Source organism: Rhinolophus hipposideros, assembly GCF_964194185.1.
Source record: "Rhinolophus hipposideros genome assembly, chromosome: 13".
NCBI lineage: Eukaryota > Metazoa > Chordata > Mammalia > Chiroptera > Rhinolophidae > Rhinolophus > Rhinolophus hipposideros.
The window spans coordinates 45,367,179-45,384,526 of NC_138059.1; the positions used below are offsets into that span (position 1 = coordinate 45,367,179).

At 43.1% G+C, this 17,348-nt stretch overlaps 2 protein-coding genes across 7 annotated transcripts in view; one reads left to right on the forward strand and one right to left on the reverse strand.

Moving 5' to 3' along the window:
- The window catches only part of SPIDR (scaffold protein involved in DNA repair), a 575,751-nt gene extending 567,351 nt beyond the window's left edge, over positions 1–8,400 (forward strand). For 5 of the 6 annotated variants that reach the window (XM_081070679.1, XM_081070676.1, XM_081070678.1 and 2 more), the window contains 3 exons: positions 392–506; positions 804–857; positions 6,820–8,400. In XM_081070679.1, the coding sequence (XP_080926805.1) occupies positions 392–506; positions 804–857; positions 6,820–6,975 (325 nt within the window). In that variant the 3' untranslated portion in view covers positions 6,976–8,400. The remainder of the gene's footprint in view (positions 1–391; positions 507–803; positions 858–6,819) is intronic. The other variant, XM_081070677.1, reaches the window with a different exon arrangement.
- CEBPD (CCAAT enhancer binding protein delta) lies at positions 8,394–9,779 on the reverse strand. The gene has a single exon (XM_081070682.1). The coding sequence runs from the start codon at positions 9,613–9,615 to the stop codon at positions 8,794–8,796; it is 822 nt and encodes a 273-aa protein (XP_080926808.1). The 5' UTR covers positions 9,616–9,779; the 3' UTR covers positions 8,394–8,793.
- Positions 9,780–17,348: the final 7,569 nt, after the last annotated feature.

Sequence of the window (17,348 nt, forward strand, 5' to 3'; positions counted from 1 at the left end):
AAGGAACATAGATACTGATGATTAAAAGCAAGTTTTCCTGTTCAGGCAGATGAGAAGCCCTGACTTCCCCTTGTCTGACAGAAGGCCTTTACTTTGCTTCATGGGACTTTGTTGTCATCCTCTATGCCCAGCTTGAACGAGGCTCCCCTGCCTGCCTAAGTGTCCCTTCCCGTTACAAAGCCGTTAGCTGAAAGTTGAGGAAGCTGAGATTTATCCCTCAGGACAGGCTGAGCCCATGGCTTCTTCTGGCCAATTTCAGGAACTTGGTTTCTAAAAGTAAATCCCCCTTTTCTACCCCAGCAATCATTCATGTTTAGAAAAATGTTTCTCTACTGTTAAACTCTTCTGATTTGTGCCTTTTCAAGTCTTGTCTTCCCTTTCCAAACAACAGAGGCGTTTTTTCCTGTGGAGACTGCTCCCGTGTGGTCACCTCTCCTCTTCTCAGAAGGCACCTGCAGGTCTTCTTAGACTGCCCCTCTCGACCCCAGTGCACAGTGAGGGTCAAGGTAGGAACTGGTACAGGAGCTCATGTGAATCCCATTTTACCTCGTGGAGCCCCTTTGACTCACTGACTGGGAGAGAGTTACATGTATTGCTCTTTCCCTGGGAAAAGAGGGAAGGACTCACTCTCAGGAACACAGTCTTTCCATGTCTGTGACTTAAAAAGTCACATTTGACTTAGGACTTTGAGATTGAAGCTACTAAAGAGAAGAGGTTGTTTAGATTTAGCATTAATTTTCAGGACATGAGTATTTTTAGCATGAGCACTTACTTTAACCCAGCCCATTTCACTATTATTGCAGCTGCTGCAGAACAGTATCTCTTCACTCCTGAGGTTTGCTACCTGTGAGGATGGGGTAAGTTTAGGGATGCCCAGTCCAGGTGTGTGTCCTTATACTCTTAAGCCTTAAGCGGGTCATCCCCCAGATGAAGACCCGTGTCCCATGTACTTTCATTTACAAACAAAGCCCCACAATATAATTGTGTACAGGCTGAGTGTTTAGACTACACTGAGACATGGATAAGACTTAACGATTCATTCACTGACAAATGCCTGTGCCTGCTAGTAGGATCTTTCCTTTTTGCAATTGAGGTTATTTCCTGATCAGTTTTATAGTAGATACATGAATCTGTCCCCCTGGTTTTGAATTATGGTAAGACAGTCTTGAGATTTCAAATTCTACTTCCATGGTTTCACAGCTTCACATTAGTAGAACAGAATTATCTGAGAGACACACGTGTTTTTTTTTTTTTAGTTCTAGGTATTTCAGAGTCTGAGTATCTGGAAACTTTACGATTATTTCTTAGATCTGGTTTATCTGCTTTGAGAGTTACTACAGTGAGGCTTAGAAAAATGGTGTGCTCCTCCAAGAAAACTATAAATATATATATATACAACTTATATTTATATTTATATGTAACATATATATAAGTTATATATATGATACATATTATATATAATAAACTTATATATACATAAGTTATATAAGTTATATATTATATATATTATATATAATAAACTTATATATACATAAGTTATATAAGTTATATATATATTATATATATTATATATAATAAACTTATATATACATAAGTTATATAAGTTATATATAATATATATTATATATAATAAACTTATGTATACATAAGTTATATGTTATATATATATATATAACATATATATATGTTATAAATATATATATAACTTATAGGCCAAAGATAGTTTTTCTTGTCGTGAAATTTAGCCCTCATAAACAAGAGTGGCCTATCCTTGAGATGCCACCTCTGTCTTGTCAAAACCATTTATAAGCACCACAAATTGCTAAACCCAAGAAGAGCCCTGGGGACTGACCACTGGGTGGTTGCCAGGGCACAGCCACCCCAAGTCACAATAGGTGTCTGTGACCACTTTTGGGGTCCACATTCAGGTAACAGACTTGGGCCAGCTCATGAGGTTGTGAAAGGGGAGGCTGGTCATCTACAAAACTTTCTGATGGGTTCCCACGGCCAAATTCCAGATCTGATTCTAGCCAGAATTTGAGGCTGATTTGATCCATCCTGCGGAGGATACCCTCTCCAGCCCCTTGACATCTCCTTTTCCAGCCCCTCCTGCATCTCAGGAGGGACTGGCAGCATCAGGATATGGAGCAGCTATTTACACTCTAAACCATGACTATCAGAGTTTGGTTTAAATTGGAATGTGAATAAATCCATGAACAGAATCTTTAAGGATCACTGGTCTGACTGCGGTTCCCAGCTCTGATTTCAGGGTAGAATCGCCTGTGGAGCTCTAAAAAGAGTTTCTGGTTCCCTCCCTGGGATAAAGCCTATTGGCCTGAGCATGTCTCTTTAAAGTAACTTAATGACACCATCCCCCTTCCCCTCACCCCAGTGCTGAACAAGTGCAGCAGCTGCCAACAGGGATTGATGTTTAGACCAAACTGCAGGAGGGTTTATAAACAAGTATTCCCTGATTGTTTAAAAGTAAAATGTAAGTAAATAATTGACAAGAACTGTGCTTACTACTTTTCTCACATGTTGCCTCATTTAATTTCCCCAACATCCCAGTGGGGCAGAATCCACATTTTACTACTGAGAAAACAGAGTGCAGGACTTATGGCCACTGTTTTTGTTGGATACAGAGACACCCCACAAAGGGAAAGTCATTGTTATCCCTACATGTGACCACCTAGCAGAGTTAGAGCCAGCCCAGATTGCAGGGTGGGGGTGTGGGTGACAAGGACACTTGTGTGTGTGTTTCTGTTCTTACTGAAGTTTATATGTTTAATGGGTGACAAGTTAGTCGTACCTGTTGACCGATTCCTTGTTGCCTCATCTTTTGGTCCTTGAGGGAAGAAGGGAGGAGGAAAGAAGGGCATAGTGCTGGGTAAGTCTGGTGGATTGGAGATTTCCAAGACGGGACTTTCAACAGATGCTTAAGATAACAGATCTGGGTTATCAGAAAACATTTCTGTGGAAAATGTTGGGAGTAAATGTTGGTAAAACTCCTGCTTAAGAAGAACACATATAAAAATGAAACAAACCCCTCCCCCACCCCAACTAACCAAACTAAAACCAGCAACATTTGAGGATGATGCTCAACTCACCTGTTATTCCATGCAGCATGAAGGAACAGTGCCTTCCCTGCAGTTCATCAGGTGGCCTTGGCAGGGCCCTACCTCCCACTGAGTTCCTACAGGCTCCCCAGCAGAGTAGCCTGGTGCTTGCTCTAAGAAACCTCCAGTGATAGACAGCCTTTGGTCACCCTACCTTAGGAAACCAGAGACCAGGAGGAAGCCCTGGCAGAAATCCTCCCTCATTCGATTTCCTTCTGGCTGAGGCTGGCTTGTACCTCTCACACATTAAACTTCTCAACTATGATGCTACCGTAGGTAAAACCCTACTTATAAAGAGCTAAAAAGGGCATGTGTGTGAACCTGTGTGTACTTAAGCATGGGCTTGTGTGCACGTGTTCATGTGTGTGCACATGTGCATTGTTTGATAGCTTCAGGTGCCAACTTTGTGAATGCTCTGTTATCAGAGCTTACACCAGTAAAATTAGGGTAAATTCCAAGCCTGAGGTGCATTTTAGTAAGCTCCTTACCCCTACCCCCAGCTTTACTCACAGTGGATAATCAGAGCTTTACATCTGACCTGGAAAGTTGCTAATGGAAGAGGGGTATATAAAGGACCTGTGTGTAGACCTCAGCTATGAGTTTTCCAGTCTGGATTGTATCAGTTTTCTAAGTAAGAATGTCCATTTGCCAAAATCCCAAAAAATCACATTAAGACTCTCTATGAGAACCATAACTCCATTCCCTAGAACAAAGGTACTGCTTCTGGTTAGGATATATGAGTGTTAAGTTTTATGCCTTCACATTAATGTGGTCAAGCTACAGATGTAAAACAATGGAATTGGCTGTTATGTATGTCAGTTCTCAAAGATAACTTTATAGTTATGTGAAATTTGGAGTTTGTTTCCTCAGCTTTCAGAAAAAGAAAAGTTAAAGGAAAATATATTGTGCCTTTAAAAAACAGAGACACGTTTTACACCAATGCACATATATATTCATATGAACAGTGCATGAGTTTGCTAGTGAATGTAATTGTTTAACATCTGTTAATTTCTGCCAAACATAAAATTTATAATTTAATATCAATTTATAAATGATAGTTATTATTCAAGACTATAGCATTCAAACCTGACTTTGTTTTCTTCCTTAATGTTTTTTTCAAGTCAGAATTTTGTGCTTTTACCCCAAGTATTGAAGGAATGCCTAGGCCATCTATTTCACACACACACACACACACACACACACACACACACACGCATGCACGCACACGCACAAGGCTAACTAAAATGGTAAGAGAAAACAAAGAAGTATCTAGCTGTCCTACCCCAATCTTCCCAGCCCTGTATCATGACCTGTCGCTCTGTACCACCCTGTGCTCTCCCTTCAGACTGGCAACCTTGCAGCTGTCTTGTTCACTGCCATCTCTTCAGTGTCAGGCCCTTCATGGGCTCATAATAAACCTTCAATGAATGATTGAGGGAGTGAGCCATAAAATCGACATATGTCGTTCTATGTCACATATGAACCCAAGCCAAGTAGGAACCCAAGTAGGAAGCCTTTAACCACCATTGTCAAGTCAGATACTTTTAGCTCATCTCTTTATCTGTCTTGACCAGCAACTCTTACTCCCTTTTCACTCCATTAAACCATTTTGTTAACCTTACACTAACTTCTTACTAATTTTTTACAAATCACATTGAATAGGCTAGGTATTCCGCACCATACCTGTTTTATAGACTGGAAAATTAAAGTATCACAGTGAATTGACATTAGAGTGGTATTCACATCCCAGATTGATCCTGATACCATTTCCCCGAAAATAAGACCTCGCTGGACAATCAGCTCTAATACATCTTTTGGACCAAAAATTAATATTAGACCGGGTCTTTAATATAATATAATATAAATAATATGATACTGGGTCTTATATTAATTTTTGCTCCAAAAGATGCATTACAGCTGATTGTCCAGCTAGGTCTTATTTTCAGAAAAACACGGTACTTATTGCTTCAAAACAAACCATCTCAAAGCTCAGTGGCTTCCACATTTATTCTGTCTGTACACAGACCTGCAGTTTGGACAGTTTGGACAGCTCCTCTCTGCTCCAATAAGCATCAGCTGGTGCCCCAAATGATGGGCTGGAGTCACAGAAGGCCCCTTGGTCCCCAACCTGCAATTATGTCCTGTTGACTGGGACCTTCCCAGGCTCTGGCCAGACACCCACATAGCCTGGACTCCCTCACAGCACATGTCTGGGTCCCAAGAGAGGCAGGCAGAAGAAGCTGTGCACCTTTCCTGACCGAGCTTGGGATGTAACTTAGTGTCCTGTCCATTGCACTCTGTTCATGAGAAGCCAGTTACTGAGCCCAGCCCTGACCCAGGATGAGGGCAGTGAAGAGCCCACATTTGATGGGAGGGTACCAAGGCAGGGCACCAAGGAGTTACAGACATGTGCCTGCTTTGGCCATGTTGTCTGACTCCTCCAGCCTCAATCTCCTTTGCCATGATATATTAAAGGTGGAAGGGGTGAATTAATACATACTGAACAGAACTATTGTAGATTTGTCAATGGTCTTGCACAGAGGAGGGATGTGAGATACCACTGATACTACTTTCCAGGTGGCAGCAAAGGAGTTTCTAAGAAAACACATTACCTTTTAGGGCTTCAGTCTCCAGTAAGGCCAGAGAGGTAATTTACACCAGTGCCTTTTAGCCTCTCCTTATTTTCAGCCCCACCCTCACTCCAGGAAGAAAATGTTCGGAGATTTGATCTATAGACTCAGGAGGGCACACCACTCCTTCCCAGCCTAGTCACTTTCCCAGCCTAGTACCCAGCTGCCCAGTGCCCTGTGTTCTCATCTAAAGATGAAACTTCCCTGAGATGAATCACCATAAGATATTCATCAAACAGAATGTGAAGAAAAAGCTTTCTACAACATACCGTGTTTCTCCGAAAATAAGACCCAGCCAAACAATCAGCTCTAATGCGTCTTTTGGAGCAAAAATTAATGTAAGACCCAGTCTTATTTTACTATACTGTAAGACTGGGTATAATACAATATAATAGTATAAAATATAATATACACAATATAAAATATAATGTAATATAATTTAATAATCCTGGGTCTTATATTAATTTTTGCTCCAAAAGACTCTTGAGAGCTGATTGTCTGGCTAGGTCTTATTTTCGGGGAAACAGGATAGAAAGGGATGTTTAGCTCAGTGTAGCTCTAGAAGAAATAGTATCATATTAAGGAGGGAAGTTTAGGGCAAAGTACCAGGAAATCCTTTGATCAAGTGTTGCTAGATTGGGGAAGTGTCCCAAAGGAAGTAAGAAACAGCAGCAAGCATAATGCAGCCCCCAGGATCTCAGCTAATAAACAGGGCATATCCCCTTGTAGGTCTTCCCTCTTCTCTCAGTTCCTCTCCTAGGACAGCCAGCTGGGAGATGCTTATCATTGCATCCACTGACTAACATCAGTAAAACATATTTTAAATGTTTTTGTGTAAAAACGGGATTCTGTTATCAGAAAAAATGTAGTTATTTCATTTACCATAATAAAGAGGGCCATAATAAAGACGACAGCCCCCCCCTTTTTTTTCCTCCTTACCATGTTCTCAAACATTTGAAGAATGAAAGGTCACAGACTGGGGAAAGGGCTTTCTACTCTGCTTTTTGGTGGTGTTGGGAACAGAATGTGCAGGGCTGTGTTTGCTTTAACCAGCATGCCTTTTATCGCTGCAGAGTTATGAAGTGAAGAGTGTCCTTGGAAATGAGGTGGGGTTGTTGACTTGTTTTGTCCAGTCTATAACCACCTACCCGACTAGCTGCATCGGATTGGAGGAAATTGAGCTTCTGAGTGCAGGAAGAGCCTCTTCAGATCACCGTCAGTTGCCATAGGAATCTGTGAACTTTGCATTGTGGCTGCAAGAGTGGTGGTGGAGGTTTTGGGTAGTTATTTTTTAACTACGGGCAAAGTGAATGTATTTTATGATCTTGAAATGGAATTTAAGATTTTTCTGGGGCAAATGTTAATAAATGGTTTTGTAAATTATAAATCAAAATATTTTTTCTACTGTTACATATATTTTTATTACCTTTTTACAAACTTAGGAACATAACTGTTAAAGCTTACATTGAGGTCTTCATTTTGTATTTATCTTAGGTAATAATATTAACGTAGCAGAAAAAATTTTTTCAGTTGTAATTTTAAAGTGTTTGAATACTCTGCAAAGCTTAAACCTTTGTCCTATATTGTGATATTACTGTTCTCCTACAGTAAATGTCCAACCTAAGCATTCTGCAGTTCAATATTTTTGGGAAAATATTCTAGGGAATATGTCAGAGGTAAAATTTAGTTCTTCATATAGTGTGGGTAAGTTAACCAGTGTGATTATTGCTATACTGAACAGAGATGCAGTTAGCTCACTCTAGATAAGCCTGTTTAATCACACTGTGCAGGAAGAGCCAAGATTACAGACTGAAAAGGAGTGGGTTGTTAACATTCGCTTTGTTGGCAGAGATTTAAACATAAAACCATGAGTGAATGATCTTTGGACACTAAAGATTTTGTTTCCTCCCTTATAATGATATAATGACAGGCTATTGTTAATTAACTACGTAATATAAAGTACTGACTGAGATCAAGGAGTGCCTCGTACCCACTTTCACTGGGGGAAGGAAAAGGACTTTATTTGTCCAGATTAAGCTTTGAAACATTAAATTTAAATTACTGGGAAGATATTCGGTTTTAAGTAGCTTTGTGACTGTCCTTTTCATCTACTACATGACTATTTTGCATTCATACGCACTTTGAAAATCTACCCGAAGTTGTCCATGAGACCGAGGAAAGTGAAAGCAAAGTCCCGCGAAAGCCAAAGATGATTCAGACTTTTAGGAGAACGTGAACCCTCCTCTACCCCCTCACCCTGGGAGCAGCCAACAAAAGTTAGGAAGCTCTACAGCTGTTCTCCATAAGGCCCCTCAGATCAGCAACAGGCCCAGTCCCCTCCCTAAGTCGAAGTACTTATTTGGGAGCACCTTCCACCGGAAGGCTGCCAGCTTAACATGAATTTAGCCGTGCTTTGCTGATCTTAGGCAAGTTAAATAAAACATTTGGAGATAGACTTTGACATGCTTCAAAAGCAAAGCAGACCCTCTCTTCTAAGATGCTTGGTTTCCCCTGGGGAGGGGAGAACCACACCTGTGTCCCGCGCGGACCCCCAGGTGCCAAGTTGCACACCTGGTATTGGAATGCGCCCTTTCCCCAGCGGGGTCCTGGAGCCCCCAGTGTGCAGGAATCACTGTAAATACAGGAATCGGGAGGTTTTAAATGCTTTATTCTTACAAATACTGTAAAAATTATTATAAAAAAGTGAGCATGCTCAGTGTTTTCCTCTTATCTACAATACAAAGGGTTGTATGAAAAGTCTTTAAAAAAAAACACAAATGTACCTTAGCTGCATCAATAGGAGTAAAATGTAGAAAAAGCTACCATTATAAAAATAATTTAAGGGAAAATAAACAAGTATAGTTTCTGTCGAAGTTCAGTGGCAGTAAGTCCAGGCTGTAGCTTCCTTTCACTCACGTCCCGAAGAAACTGCAGCCGGCGCCCTGCGGCTCTCGTGGCATACGGGCAGGGCTTCGGTCTGGGCCCGTCGGGTCTGAGGTATAGGTGGTTGGTGAGTCGCCCCTCCCTCCCCCCCCTTCGGCCGCGCGTTACCGGCAGTCTGCTGTCCCGGAGGCCGGCAGGAAAGGCGGGCTGGGAAGTTGCTTGAAGAACTGCCGGAGGCCGGCCAGGTCCCGCGTAAGCTGCTCCACGCGCTGGTGCAGCTTCTCGTTCTCGGCCGACAGCTCCACCAGCTTCTGCTGCATCTCCTGGTTGCGCCGTTTGGCCTTGTCGCGGCTCTTGCGCACGGCGATGTTGTTGCGCTCGCGCCGCTGCCGGTACTCCGTACTGCCGCGATCCGGGCCCCTCTTGCCGGCGCCCTTCTCCCGGGACAGGCCTGGCGCGGGACTCGGCCCCCGACTGCAGCGCGGCGGCTCCGGCGACGTGGGTGGTGTGGGCTGCGCGGCAGCCGTCAGGCTCACCACGGTCTGCGCGCAGGCGGCCACCTGCGCGGGTAGCAGCGAGCCGGGCGCGTCGCTGTCTCCCCAGTCGGGCTCGCGTTTGAGCGGTCGCGTAGCGGCGGGGCCGGAACCTGGGGGTCGCGCGAGGCCGCCAGGCAGCAGCTCCAGGGCGCCCGAGCCGGTGCCCGTCGCACCCACCTTGTGATTGCTGTTGAAGAGGTCGGCGAAGAGTTCGTCGTGGCACAGCTCCAAGGTGGGCACGGCGGCCATGGAATCGATGTAGGAGCTGAAGTCGATTGCGCTCTCGTCGTCGTACATGGCCGGGGCAGAGGCGCCCAGCTCGGCCAGGCCCCCCGGCTCGGTCACGCGGCTCGGCTTGGCCGCCCGGCCCGGCTCGTAGAAGGGCACGGGCTCCGCAGGCCAGGGCGCGACGCGCGCCGAGCAGTCCAAACTGAAGAGGGCGGCGCTCATGGCGGCGTGCGCCCGGGCTCTGTGTTCCAACGCTGCTGTCACAGCGCGAGGCCTGGCCCGCCGCTTTTTCTAGCCCAGGCCTACGTGCAGGCCCCGCCCCGGCACCAGAGCTGCGGGGGCGCGCCGGGGCCGCCGGGAGGGGTAGAGGCGGGCCGCGGCGCCCTACCTCCACCCGGTCTTGGAGCCGCCCCTAGAATCTTCCTCCGCCGCCCTCCTTGGTACACCCCAGAGCGCCCCCCAAGCCGGGGCGTAAGAGAGGGGGCGCATGCTTCCTCCCCCGCCCTCGGCTAGAGAAACTCTGCTGGGAATGACCCTCCCTCTGCCCGCACTCCGGGTCCTTTTCTCCGTCCTATTGGTGGGATTTGGAGCCTCTTCGTCTTTCGGAGTGGGGAGTGAAATCAAAACCAGAACTTGGCCGCGGCGCGCGTGTCCCGGGCCGGTTCCCATAGTCAGAGGATAGGAGGGAGGTCGGGGGAGGGCGACTGAGGGGGAGAACAGAGCACGGGAGAATGTGGCAGATGTCGTCGTGGGGAACCCGGTCCGTTCGGCTGGGAGGGCATAGCGGGGTCTGCCTCCACCCAATCGCTCGCGAGCCTCGCACATTTCAGGGAATTCGGGGGCTTATTTAGACTCCTCCTCGGAGTTCCTGGGGTCCACCCGGCCCTGGGGGTCGAGACTCGACCTCGCGGCTGGTGCTTGCTGATAGAGGGGATGGCAGGACAGAGCGAAGGGGGAAGAGGTGTCGCGTCGCAGTGTCCAAGCCGCCGGCCACCCGAAATGCAGCCGGCTCCAGCGCGCAGAGGATGGGTCAGGTCCGGCGGCTGTTTCCGAACCCCGCAAGCCCCAAGGGCCAGAGGAACCCTCGCAGCAACCAGCGTCCTGCCATCTTGTGGCGGTACCTTGCTTCAGTCCTATTTTTAGTTCCAGGCTCTTTTTTTCTCTGTTCAACATTCCAAAAAGAAATGCTTTAAATCTAAAGCAGTCAGGTCCTCGTTAGGAGAAAGATAAGATTTATACTAGTAGATCAGACGGGGTGTTAAGCTCTTCACATTGTAAAATGCATGAAAAGACAGTATGGATTGGTTTTGTCCCTTAAGTTCCCTGAAATCTGGGGCAGGCATTTCTGGTCAACTCCATTTATTAAATCACTGTCGCTATTCAGACCTGGGCTCCGTCTCACATCTGGTCTTGGCTTAGGCCTTTCATTCACCAGACTTTGGGTCCAAACACCAAATGCTCACAAACTGCTGCTGGAGTTTCTGCAGTCAATTCCAGAGGTAATTTCTAATGATGCTCTATAGGATATTTAATAGGTTTTCTAGGACAATCATATTGCTTTAGAATTACTCAGGGTACACGATGTTGATGTTATACTATTAATTACCTGTTAAAGGTAAAACTTAGGAACATATAGTGTGTGTTTGTGCACACCTGGAGAAAAGGCCTAGGACAAATTTCATAGATCTTATTTATTTAGGAAACCATAAAAACACTGTTAAAGCCTTTCCCAATTAATTAGAAAATGAAATATACATATTTATGCGGAAGAACCATATTCTCAAAAATAATTCAGTGAGATGATTAGTACATTCAGAATAATCAGAGTAAATATATTTACTAAGACGAAGTTAAGGTTACAAGGTAATGCTATTGAAGAAAAACATGCGAATGCTCTTTGATATTTTGGGATTGAGCTTGAAAAGATGCTAGGCCTACATTTTTATAATATGTTAACCAGTAATTAAACATCACGTTTCTTTTTTTTAAGATTTTGTTGGGAAAGGGGAACAGGACTTTATTGGGGAACAGTGTGTACTTCCAGGACTTTTTCCAAGTCAAGTTGTCCTTTCAATCTTAGTTGTGGAGGGCACAGCTCAGCTCCAGGTCTAGATTCCAGTTGTTAGTTGCAGGAGTCCACCATCCCTTGCAGGAGTCAAACTGGCAACCTTGAGTTGAACTGGCAGTCCTGTGGTTGAGAGCCCACTGGCCCATGTGGGAAACTAACCGGCAGCCTTCGGAGTTAGGAGCACGGAGCTCCAACCTCCTGAGCCACCAGGCCAGCCCTGAAAATCACTTTTAGATTTAAGAATTTTCTTCCTTTTTCCAGAAAGAAGGAGAGGAGAGGTCATAGATCTGTAAAAGTGGGTTTGCTGTGAGGGCAAATTAAAGTCTTTTTTTAAAAATAATAAAACGATTTAAAGTTTCATTTGTGTGACAGTAGTTGTTCATAGGCATTTCTTGAATGTCACACCTTACTATCTTTTCCTAACTCTACTAATAATTTATTCAAGAAAAATACAAAGTTGTTCTTAAACATTTCTCATTGTTAGAGATCTGTTTCAGTTTGCGACTTCTTCAGCATTCCAGTTGGAACCTTTTGATCCCTCCATGTTTACATGGACATTCCATGTAAAAGGTGAGTTGTACATGTGGACTTTCTAAACACATCAGTCTTTAAGGAGGTTCAAAATGCTTAAAATGTGCTCTACTATTGTTCAGTGCTATCAGGATTAGAAAGTCAATTTTGGTTTTTTCCTACTCATTCATAACTCAGTTCTAATGTGGGGTCATTTTTGGATCTTCTTATGGTGTGAGAACAGATCTCCCAATTAAAATCTAAAACAATGAAAATGTTTTTTGAGCAGTGCTTTCTAAAATTTAAAAATGGTGTTTCAAGAGGAGGAAAACTTTGTTGACTTTAGCGCTCTTTTCAGATTATTATTCTCACTTATCAGATTTATACTTTTATTAACTGTCTGCTTTAGGGCTAGTTTTAACTATGGTATCTTTTCATGTGTTCTTTGTCAGAGAATAATAAGGTTACAAATACAGACTTTTGGATACACCTGATTCCCAATATATGAGTTTGAAAAAGGGAAGACAAGGGCCAAAAGAAACCCAATGGGTATCCGGAGTCACCCATCCCTCGTACTGTTAAAGCCTGTATATTTTATTAAAAACCTACCAGATGGGTAAACATTTCTGCATTAGCTTCAGCCTCCGGAATTCAAGAGGCCAAGCCTCCAGATTACAAAGCTGCCAGAGCTGAGAACAGGTGATTCTGTGGGTCAGGTGTCCAACCTGCAAAATACTTGCTAACCTTCCCAGTAATAAAAACACAAAGGAGAAGCAATTTGTCTTTTCAGCCTATATTTTTGTCAAGTGGATTAATTCTTCCCTTAGCCCACACCTATCATCCCTGCTTGCTGCCTCCCTGCCACAGCCCAGGCACCTCCTAGGTGGCACTTCAATCATGCTTGCTCACCCAGGAAGGGCACAGCAGGTTTGCACTTTCACAGTCTGTTCTCTCCATCCAATCCTTTCCTCAGGTGGTTGCCAAGAGATCTCTGAAGAGGAAGGAGCCATCACATTACTCTGTTGTGTAAAACATTTGAACGGTTCTTTACCAAGAGAATGGAGTTTCAGTTTTTAAGTATGAGCCCTCCACAGCCCACTTCTTTAAATCCGTTTCCTACCACAAACAACTGATGCCCGACTTAACTCTGAATACCCCCACTAACAGCCCTATTTGGCTCTTATGTGTGATGGTGATGGTCCTGCTTAGAGCACTCTTCCTCCCCTCTGCTACTTGGCTGGCAGAAACCTTCCATCTGCTAAAGCCCTGCTCGAATGGTGCCTCTCTGTTGCTTTCTATTTCTTACTTTAGCCAAATGAATCATTTCCTCATCTGGTTTCACAGAAAAAAAATACATCTCATATATTACCAATTTTTAAATGCACATTTTTTTCATATTTTGTTAAAATTGGGATACATATGATAATCGCTTTGGCCAAGGTATCAGTTATGATGTTTGGTATTGCCTGCATATGGGTGTCATTGCCTGGGGATGATAGTGGAGAACTCTCTTAAGAAATTCTGCATTACCACCAACTCTCTGACAACAGAGAGCAGTATTGTGTATAAAACCCAAACATCAACAATTCTGAGTTTAAAATTCAGAGAAGTGAACATGAAGAAGTCTAGGAATATCTTAAGCAATATACCTGGCTTATATTTTCTTGTTTACATATGCATAAGAATAATATATTCAATGTCTATAAATCAACGTCTAAAGGATTTTAAGTTCTTTACATGATTACAAAAGAGTGATTTTAAGAAAATGAAAGGAGCATAGTCACCAAAATGGTGGAGTAGGACTCTGTCCCTCCTCAATAACAACTGACAAAAACTGTCAGAATCAACTTTCGTAGAACTCTGGAAACTAGCCAAAAACTTACAACCAGAAGAAAGCATGATGAGGAAAGAAGCTGCTGTATTGTAATAAAAGTTCTGTGGCATTTTAATTTGCCTGCTTGCTGTTCCCCATTCTCTAGATTACTGACAGTCGTGAAAATAGCAGTGAAATCATGGTGCAGGTTGCTAGTACCAGAGGGAGCAATGCAGACTCTAGTCTCAGCAAACAGGTTACATGTTTGGACCTGTCCAGTGGCTCCCTGAGGAACTAGAGCAAGGGGTGGCATTTGAGCATTTGCTGAAAGCACTAATGGGAAAAACTACTGACTGTAGAAGTCTAGGGCAAGCAACAGAAAAACCAAGAAACCTGGGAAGGAAGTGTTTGGAAAAGGAAGTATGTGAAGAATGAGGGCTTTGAAAAGCTACTTCATATACTGAGGAGTCATGAAGTCCACATGCATGCCCAAGTTGGACTGCATGCTTAGAAAAGGGCCAAGAGACCCTGATCTTTCACTTCTGGCTGACCTTAAGGCTCCACTCATCAAATGAAAGCTAATGCAGGATTATAAACAGCTTGGCTTTAAAGGAAAACCAGTCTGCAAAAACTGGAAGAGTATTCTTTTTTTTCTCCACATACATATATGGCTAAGCAACTGTATATGCATTTTAAGAAAGTAAAAAACGATTAAAATTGTAATGCTTGATATATATCGATAACAGAAGATGACTACAAGTCATATTCGACTTCTGCAATTACAAGAGGTGTTCAAAGTGGTTACTATCAGTGTAATTTTAATAGTTTTTTCCTTTCTTAAAATGTGTATACTTCTTTTTGTACCCTCTGTGTATATATATTTTGGCTTCCAGCTTTTAAGGTAACTCTATTGTAACACTAGTTGACCATCAAGCTAATGAGACAGATTTTAATGGCTACACACAACAAAGAATACATACATTATAAAAACGGTTTTGAAAAGTCACTAAACAGACAATAACAGTCCAAAGCAAACATCAATATAAAACCAAGAGGAGAGGAGAAAATCTGATTTCCAGAATTGCCACATTATAATATTCAAAATGTAACAACAAAAATTTATGAGGCAAGCAAAAAATAAGAAAGTATGACTCATTCACAGGAAAGAAAGAAAATAATAGAAAATGTCCCTGAGGAAGTCCAGATATTGCACTTAACTAGGCAAAGACTAAATCACTTGTTTTAAATGTGCTCAAACTATCGACAAAGAATTAAAGGAAACCAGGAAAATGATGTATCATCAAATAGAGAATGGCAATACAGGTTTAGATATTATCAGTAGGAACCAAATTCTAAAGCTGAAATTAAATTAAAACTTTGCTAAAGGCTTACAACAGCAGAACTGAACAGCAGAAGAAAGACTCAGCAAACTTTACTATAGGACAATTCAAATTATCCAATCAGAGAAACATAAAAAGAAAAGAATGAAGAAAAGTGAACAGAGTCTAAGGGATTTGTGACACACCATCAAACATACCAACATATGCATAGCATAATGAGAGTCCCAGAAAGGGAGGGGGAGGGAGAGAGAGAGAAATTGGCAAAAGAATATCTCAAGAAATAATGACCAAAACTTCCCCAAATTTTATGACAGACATGAATCTACACAACCAAGAAGCCCAACAATTACCAAGAAGAATAAAGTCAAAGAGGTCCCCAAGAAAGATCATAGTCAAATTGTGAAAAGTCAAACACCAAGAGAGAATTTTGAAAGTATCAAGAGTGAAGAAGCTCATCACAAGCAAGAGATCTTCAATAAGATCAACAAACAGCCAATTTCACCTCAGACACTATGGAAGCCAGGAGTAGTGTGCTTAAAGAAAAATATGTCAACAAAGAATTTATATCCTACAGAGATGAAGGGGAAATTAAGAGATTCCCAGATAAACAAAAACTGAGGAAGTATTTTGTAGGTCCACTCTACAAGAATCCTCAAAGGGAGTCCTTCAGGCTAAAATGAAAGGACACTACAGTAACTCAAAGACATATAAAGAAATAAAGACAGGTAATGGTAACTACAGAGGTAAATATAAAAGACAGTATTGTATTTTTGGTTTGTAAACCTTTCTTTAGTTTTGGTTTTAAAAGATAAAATGCATAGGAGTAACATCAGCAACATGATGACATAAGACATTTTTCCTTTTTACCTCCCTTTTTAATCAATCACACCAACAAAAACCGCAGGACTAAAAAAGAGTTTCACCCACCAGTGTAGCTGGTATGAGACAGACAAATCTCTCAAACAGGCTACAGAAGAAGCAAAGCCAGGGAAACAAACTAAACCCCTCTCACTACTGTCAGGCAAAAATTGGGTGAGTGCTGACCTAGGCAGTCACTCTCACATGAGAGAGAACTTCCAGAAGACAGCCATCCCACAGGGAGACACCACTGGAGGAAAAAAGGAAATAAAGATAAAAAATTGGTTGCAGTGGAGGCACTAAAAGAAACTTTCCCAGTATTGCCTCCCTCTATCACCACAAAAGAAACATTGAAGTAGGTGATTTGTCTGCAGAGAAAAAGAAAGCAGTGAGTGAATGCCTAGATACCCCAATCATGCAGGAAACAGCTAGAAAAACCCATCTCTCTACCAACATCAAGAGTAATAAGTGGGAGATCCAGGTGGGGTAGGTAAATGCTGTGCTCACCTCCTCCCATGACCACATCAAAATTACAACTAAATTACAGAACAGTCAACCTGGAGAACTATCTGAAGACAAGCTGAACAAAACTCCTATAACAAAGGATGTAAAAATGAAGCCATGTAGAGACTGGTACAAGGGGTGGAAAAGTGAAACAGGCTGGTTCTACAACCATGTGTGGTGTTTGAGAATCTGTAGGGCCATCTCAGCTGAAGAGCTGCCAGCTGAGGAGCGAGGGGTCCCAGCCCCACACTGGGTACCCAGCCCAGGACTCCAGTGCCAGAAAGAGGAGTCCCTACAACAGCTGGATAAGAAAATAAATGGGGGTCCCATCCCATCCTAGTGAGACAAGGGGCTGCTAGAAACTTAGGCATCCTTTTAAAGGGTTGCACACAGTTCACTCACTCATAAGCTCCAGCAAAGTGACAGTAGCTTAAAAGGCTCCAGATACATATGGGGAGAAACTGAATTGTGTGGCTCCAAGGTGAGGGCTACCATTGTCCTTGAGTTGAACCCTTGCCACACAGTCTGGAGGGGCTGGCAGGAGCCAAATCTGAATCTGCATTAACTTGTTGAACACTGTTTCCACCACACATGATTCCCTGAGACCTCACTACACCCAACTCATGGACTGCCCTTGGCTCTTTCAGTGGCTGCCAGCTTTCTTAAAAATTCTCTATGGTCTAAAAGTCCCAGGCAAGTGGCTGCCTCAATGTTCCCTGTGCCTTTTACTGAGTAGCCCCAAGCCCAGCACAGGTGGCAGCTGCCCTCAGGTCGAAAGTTCATTTCTTCTACATGCCTCCAAGAACAGCACATGCAGCTACAAACCACATGTAATAGTTTTCTGATTCCTATCAAGTGACTC